Source organism: Ptychodera flava, chromosome 18 (genome assembly GCF_041260155.1).
Source record: "Ptychodera flava strain L36383 chromosome 18, AS_Pfla_20210202, whole genome shotgun sequence".
NCBI classification, from domain to species: domain Eukaryota; kingdom Metazoa; phylum Hemichordata; class Enteropneusta; family Ptychoderidae; genus Ptychodera; species Ptychodera flava.
In genome coordinates, this window is record NC_091945.1 from 39,755,228 (window position 1) to 39,763,331 (window position 8,104).

Below are 8,104 nucleotides of genomic sequence, written 5' to 3' on the forward strand. Positions count from 1 at the left end.
TTTTGTTCGTTGCACTTTTCAATAAAGTGCGTGCCCTCAGCTGGCGGCACACCCTGCTGACCAAGCCCAACGATATCAATAGCTTTTTGACTCTCTTTAAAGTGGACGGAACATAATGCAACCTTACAAAAACGCCCGAGACACTTTATAGTTTGACGTTCTTCGGACTATCACACCCTGTAGAAGCGCCATAACGATCGGGCTACTATTCGCGGGATGTCATGGTATGTTTTCTTAAAATGGGAGGCAGACTTGTTCCAGGAGGACTTTGGTTGGTGTTGTTGCTGTGTGTTGAAATTGCGGCTCAAACAACACCAAAGACGGTAGTAAAACAAAGTAAGTTTTTTCGTCTCTTCAACTTTAAGGGCGTTTGTTTGCATAAACCTTAATCAAACATGTATACTGAACTAAACTTTAACTTTTAAACACAAAAAACGGTTATTGGATTTCTAAGTTACCGCTACTGTACTATTAATATATACGTCGTTGCTGTTAGTCTTACTTTCTTTCACACATTGACTAATTTCCATGGCAAAATCGATTTAAATGTCTTTATTGCAGAGTTACGTCGATCCAGCGACGGTAAATAAGCATAGTACCAGGCTCGACTTTTCGATCAAACCACTTCAGGGCGACACACGGCCCGACAGTAGAATCCTCCAATCTTTGCTTATTTTTAGCAGTACTGACTGTTAAATCATGGTAAAATACGGCACCAATATACAATTTCACGAGAAATGCATTAAACTTTAATCGGTAAACTCTGTAACACGAGAACTAACTGCACAGCTCGAACAGAAAAATTGTTAGCCTTGACAAAAGACGAGATGGCCGCCTTATTCACGCTCGAATTTTTGAAAATGGTTTTTCTTCCATTTTGAAACATAAAAACATAGCTAAGTTTCGGAAAAGTTTTATTTTTTTTTCTTAATTCAAACAAAGTATTCGAGATGGACGGTGTAACCCAAAGTGTACACATTACCGAGTAAGAGCATGAGAATTTATCAAAAAAAAACCTCTTCACTCTATCGTTGCTTATGGACCAAGCGAAGTGAAAGGGAGTATGCAATATTTATGATTATTATACACCTACTGCCGTAACCTATGGGAGTTTGACCGTCCAATAAACTTTCCGTATTTTGTATAGTACGCGGAGTCCCGAATACGGGAGACGTGCGACGCGCCTGTTTGACCTTTGACCCAGCGATTATCGGATGTAAACAAACTATTTACGGTGAGTTATAGATATAATAACAACTTCCACCAAAATGTATTCGTAGTATAAGGTTTAAAACACGCTAAACAGAAAACTGAGTCTAAATGCAATCGAATTTTATTTTAAAAAAACTAATTAAATTGAAAACATTCAGCGAAGTTTGCTTGTAGGCCCTACTGCACTGAAAATTAATTGGCTTCGTGCCAACGCAACAATCGCGCGCGTTTCACTCATACCGCGCGTGCCGCATCCCTCAAATTTTACCATAGAATTAGTTTATACGAACGATTAATGGAGCGAGGTGTATAATATAATAGGGTTATACACAAAATACGGCCCTATATGGACGAGGGCTCAGTGAGTGACGTATTGGACGAGCCGAAGGCGAGTCCAATACGTCACTCACTGAGCCCTCGTCCATACAGGGCCGTATTTTGTGAATAACCCTATGAATATCTGTCGATTGCATTGCCGACAAACAATATGAACAGTCCTCTTTGAAAGACTACATCCAATCAGTTGACGAAAAGGGTATCACGTGATTTATGCGTTTCTTCACGTATGTATGTATGTATGTATGTATGTATGTATGTATGTATGTATGTATGTATGGTACATAATGTATAAATATCGAAGATAATTTTTTTTGTTTTTTGTTGGCTGTTTAAGCAATCTGCGTATCACGTACAATTGAAGAAAGTAGATGCTTTCCCTGATGGAAAATTTCTTCAGAAGAAATTAGAATAGGAAATTCTTATTTCCACAAATGTCAAAATTATATGCCTCTATTTTATCTGTCGGTTAATCAACAGCTTTATATACAACCATAAACGATGGTGAAAATGCTGAGTTTATTTACCATCAGATGTGGAGAATCAAGCCTTGGAGAATCAAAATGTTTAGTTAGTTGCTTGTACTCGTCCTGATAATGCCTTCAAAAATTCGCTGACTTTGGTGCGGTTTTGCGAATTGTCAACATTTTGCCGAGCATCGAACAAAAAATAGCTGTAAATTTCCGTTTGTTTGTAATTTCTTAGGACAATTAATACATGTATATGTTTTTATGTCCAAGTTGGATGAGATATGGCTAATAAACAATCAATTATCGACGTTTGAAGTACATAAAGATGTGATGATGATTTTCAATCACGGTCGATGGTAACATCAATTTGAAAATTACAATCTTCCTTGTAAAACTTTTCAATATCGCAATAAAGTGTATATTTATTTCAAAATAGAAACCGATAATTATTAGTTTGGCATAATGTGACATCGTTTTCATATAGAATTACTAGAAATACTGACATCAGCCGTTTTTCTTTCTCCTCTTGGCAGGCCGGACAAAACTTGCCGGTTTGGCAGACAGTACTGGTCTCAGCGAAGGCTTCTGGATTAGTGTCATTGCTACAGCAATCTTATGTCTTATCGCTATCCTGGTGTCATGTTGTATCTGTTGCTGGCCAGTCAGTCAGGAAACCACAATATCCAAAATATTTAGGAAGAACGTCTCTAAGTCAACAACAAATAGGACCAGCACGAGTCAACAGCAGTCGAGAAAATCAACAAAAAGACACAGAAAAGGCCAGGAAATAATACCGATACCAATACCTTCAACCGCTGACACAGTGAATACATACAATTGGTTTTATAATCCCATTACGACACCAGACACGGTAGAACGAGAAGAACCCCAAATAGAGCAACCCGCCCAGCAGGAATCCAACGATGTCCAAGTTACGTCATTTATTAATGTCCACGGCGGAAAATATGATTATGAAAACCCATCCTACAATTTCATCACTTTGCCACCCCCGCTAGAGAGTGGACCCGAACCCGAACCCGAACCCGAACCTGAAATTGCAGCCGAACATCCAACTGTTATTGACGACCCAGATGAGTTAAACGATGAAACCATCGATTTTACATTGTTCAGAACAGGGGTCCCCGACACACCTTCAGCTCAAGATACTGCGACTAAAGTTGTGGTGGAGGAAGAGGTCAACACTGTGAGTGCAAGAACTATTGGAATTAATACAGACCCGATGAAAGCAGAAGAAAGGATTATAATCGTCACAAAAGAAGTAGAGCGACAAAGGCCTCCGTCACCTACCGTATCCCCACCGTCACCACCCCCAACCCCTCCGCCACATCAACAAATTCAGTTTGTGTCTGTAACAGACGTACGGGATGAAAGCGAGTGGGTGTATTGTCGTAACATCGGTACTATGACTGAAAGAGATCCTTATCAAGATGCCGTCATGATAGCGCATACACGAAGGGGTAACTTTAATAGAAACAAGATATCAGAGAATGAGCTGTGGAGACGAGAATGGATTTACCAGGTTCCCTCTACACAAATCGTGACAGAAAGCGTCACGGCCGATGACGTCAGAGTGCCCTATATTAGAGAAGAATACAGGGTTGTTGATGACGTGATACACGATGGTTTTGAAACCCAGATGGTTCCCGAGACGGGGCGAGATGAAAGATTGATGGTGTCAACATCGAAACCACCTGTTGATTCAGATATTGCTGATATCGAGTATCTGACCAAATATGTTAAAAGAGATGCCGTCGAAAATCAAGAAAGTACCATCGGAATAAACACTGAAAGTGACTTCTACAATGGAGGTAAACTTGTCGCAAAGACAACGACTGTTACAAACAAAACACCAATTTACGACGAAGAAGTAAACTATGTCAAATCCCAACATACCACGCAACAGTCACGTGGTACCGGAACTAGAGCGCGAGAGGAGCCACATTACAGTAGAAGTGTCAGTGTGATGACGACAGATAACGCGGATACAGATGACGATGCTTTCTTCTTGAAGAGGAAACAAACAACGTCCACATATACAGGACAGGTAGGGGAAACGGAGAGAAATATAGTCACACGATCAACAAATACAGATACCAATGTTGGGGCGTGGACTGTCTTTAAGAAAGCATCACTTGCACGAGCCGGTAACGAGAAACATGTATTTGCTAAACGACAGAAAATGACTTCAGCTGGGACCAGTACGAACAATGGTACTCCTATGAAAACCTACACGACAGTTTACACGGATACAAGTGACAGAGAGAGCAAAAATATAGCAACAAAGACATCAACAGCGTCAACCAACACCGAAGGTGAAGCTCGCGTTACCGTCTATAAAACTATTACAGCCAGTAAACCGATTGAACGAGTTATCAGTCACACCACGACAACAACAACTGAACCAGATAGATTGGAAGTTTACCAGGCTCCGACTTTCTCGACCAAAACTCGCACAGACTCAGAAGTGATGAAGAGAGAAAGAGACAGTAAACCGATGGAACGAGTAATCACTACCACCACTACAACTACAAAACCTGATATATTGGAAGTGCATCGGGCTCCAACTCTGTCGACCAATAATCATACAGACACACAGCTGACAAAGAGAGGAGGGGAGGAGTTTTCACCATTGCCAACAAGTACAGTGACATATACAAGTGGAGACAAAGTTATCATTCCAAGACCCTATAAAGAGCAAGAGGAAAGGGTAATCATTCCAAGGCCGTACAAAGACGGTACAAGACAAACTAGAGATGGAGAGAATACGGTTTCCACCAGAACTGAACAACACAAAGATGATGACGGGTACGTAGTGACCAAAACTACAACAACTAGAAAGACAACAAGAGTGACACAAGATGGCGTCCAAGATACCAACAACGCAACAGCCTTACCGACCAGTATGTCTGAGAGTAGCATTGATTCGTTACCAGTGAGGATACCAAGACCATCTCAACATAAACGTAGTGTTTACTACGTTCGACAGAATCATTCTGAGGACGATACTGATTCCGATTATAGACCATGAGTCTTGTCTGTAGAAATCTATGGAAATGCATGCCGTTTTTAATGTATGAGTCAACGGTATCAAGTAGAAATTGTACATTATTATCTTTAAGTTGTGTACAATGCACGAAAGAATACTATTTTCACGAAATTTCTGCACATGAAAACGAGATTCAAGACATTGGACCTTCAAAATTTCACGATGAAACTGTTTAATTTCTAATAAGTTAATGAAAATTTAGTTTCAAGTGGTATTGACCATTCTTTTTGTAGTACATGAAATGATCACAAATTTTGTGGCCACTCTAGGCATGTGTGCGGACATGTAGATATTCTGAGTTTACTCACAAAAAATGTTCGTTCAAGTGCATTTAACTTTCAGTCAAAGTGGGTATGTAGTGAGACTTTTTTAAGAAAAGTATTATTTTGACTTAAATGAATTCCAGCCCATGTCAATGTTAAAATAGGTTTAATCAAATAGTTCACAGGATTTTTGTTTGAAGTATTTTCAATGTTTGTGAACTTTAAATTTGATATAATTTATGCACACAATGTTTAGCTGTTTTGTTATCATTCACAACCCCATGGAAAAAATTTGAATATAAAGAAAGATGTGAATTTAATAAGATTAAAGTGATTTATGATATACTGTAGTTTATACATAGATTTTTGACATCCAACAATTTTCATAATTATGTCGATGGGTCATTATACCTGATCATTCATGTAGCAAGTCAATGAAGGCAAACTATCATACATTCCAGAGTTTTGGTTTTCTTAACAAACGCACTTTTACCCAACACTAATCTATTAGTTGGTATAAAGTGGAGCCTTTATGATTTGAAATATGTACATTCTTCACAGTGATCGACTGCTGGCGAGCTTTAAAAAATTCTCGTGTTTTACCGTGGCAAATTCTAAAGCGAACAACACGGGAACTAATTTGGGATAATTGGATGGTGAAGTAATGTCAATTTCATCTAGAATTGTAACCTCATCTGCTTTTCTTTTTACGTTACACACTTGTTTTTATAAGTAATTTCTAATATTGCTACATTAAACTATAGGGCACCTAATATTTTTGAGAAATACGAAAAATATGAAGATCCAATTATCCCAAATTAGTTCCAATGGTGTTGAATGGACATTTGAAATAAAACACCATAATTTGATTGAATTAATAAAGAATATTTTAAATCCAGGTATGTGATGTTTACTTTGAGGGACGACTTGCAAAAACGACTTCATGATCACGATCATACCAAAAATGCACCATGTAATGAATATGATGACGTATTCTTGCCAGAACCAGGATGATCAAAAAGTTACCAATTGTATTGCACTAATCAATTACTCACTTTGGCTTAGTATAAAGAGCAGAATGAGTTGTCCAAGCTCGTCTTTGAAAGAGAACAAAAAATGGTAAAAGCATTGTTTTTACGTCTTCTTGAAAGGACTGACCAGTTTCTTCAGCGGGAATTGGGTGGGGGCTGGATCCATGGGGATCATCCTGTTTTTTACTTGGTGATGGGGTCACAATGGGGATCATTCAAGTACAAAGGATTATGGGAGAGAAAGTACACATTTCAATGGCGGACTGGCAACGATGAGTGCGGAGAATGATCCGACAATGAATTTTTACCTGACTTTGACATTTATCAGTCAAATGCATAGCGAGAGTAAAGATTTGAACTTGTTGAAGGTATTTCCGAGCTTGCGATGGCACTTTTTGAGGGTGGATGTTTTATTGTGTTAGTTTTGGACTTCTTGCCGATTTATCGTGTCTTACCTTCTATTATTACATATGTACTGCAGATTATTCTATTGTGCCCCACCACATAAAGTTGGTATTGAATCTCAGTAATGTGCATATGAGAAAAATAGTTCCTTTTCAAAATTCGGTTTTTGGCAGGATAAATTGCATACATATTGACCGCACAGTTGCTTCCTACACTTTATTAATTTTATCATAATATTACAAAATGTTAACAATAAACTCCTTGTCAAACAGCTAAAAACGTACTTACAGATTGAAGGAGAATGTCACAAGCCATCAAATAACTATGCAAATTAGTCACGTGCCATTCAATAATTTTTCGGTATTTTCACGCTAAATTATGCAAATGAGTATCAAATTTGGCGGACTACTTTATACTTTGGTAAAAACTGTCGTCTACTGTATATTGAAACCAGCTCGATTGAGGACCAGCATTACGACTGGCAAAATTGCGAATACGTTGATCATTTTGAAATTGAATTTTATTACGGAGACACAATGGAAACACCTTGTGACACGAAGAAACAATTCCACCACCTGAGTTAGATCAATTGCTAGCCCGTTTTTTTCTGAGCGACGGGACTCACTGACAAATTGAGTAATCACAGCGCTCGTAGAGCCTGCGTACAACGACTGCTCGATGCCGGCGTTACACCAACTGTGGCTTCACAACTAAGCTAAGCGGGCACAAAACTCAACCGTTTTCTGTGGCCAGTGCAAACCAGCAGCGTCAGATGAGCGACATACTCGCCGGTACACAACCTGCATCCACGACCGACCGCGACCGGAAGTACAAGCCTGATGCCGGCCGAACATACACCGCGACCGGTGGCCGGTCCTTCGTATGCTAATATTCGAGGTCCCTTGTCGTCAATGCATCAAAATGCCCTCCATCAGTTGCCGCAACTACCAGGGATGTTCTCAAATGCACACATCAGTGGTGGATCGTTCAACTTTACCTTCAACATCACCGGAAATAATTCCCTATATCTAAACAGTCTTCACCTGTATACCACGTTGCATCGCCTCCAAACGTCGCCGACCTGCAGTGATCTACTCCGATTCCGACTCAGATTGAATTATTCAACCGATAACATAATTAGACTTTCTCGTTTTGAAGTTTTACTCATTGTTCTTGTTCCAGTGTACATGAATTTCGATTATAATGATATAAAATACGAACGGTTTCGCTTGAAAACATTTCGTAGTGTCATACGTGTGAGTGACGTTGTTTGAGTGTACCAGCTGAGGGGTGAATAACTCTATTGGTTAAGTAATATCG

General features: G+C 39.3%; 1 protein-coding gene across 1 annotated transcript; it reads left to right on the top strand.

The window, feature by feature from the left end:
- Positions 1 to 89: 89 nt before the first annotated feature.
- Positions 90 to 6,245, top strand: LOC139117567 (uncharacterized). Its single transcript, XM_070680795.1, has 2 exons — positions 90 to 336; positions 2,552 to 6,245. Exons 1-2 carry the CDS (start codon positions 222 to 224, stop codon positions 5,065 to 5,067), a joined length of 2,631 nt encoding a protein of 876 aa, XP_070536896.1. The 5' UTR covers positions 90 to 221; the 3' UTR covers positions 5,068 to 6,245.
- The last annotated feature ends 1,859 nt before the right edge of the window (positions 6,246 to 8,104 follow it).

Excerpts from the sequence above, each read along its gene's own strand:
- LOC139117567 (XM_070680795.1), top strand. The coding sequence starts at position 222 with ATGGTATGTTTTCTTAAAATGGGAGGCAGACTTGTTCCAGGAGGACTT. Across the intron at positions 337-2,551 it reads AAAGACGGTAGTAAAACAAA|GCCGGACAAAACTTGCCGGT; the intron begins GTAAGTTTTTTC and ends TCCTCTTGGCAG.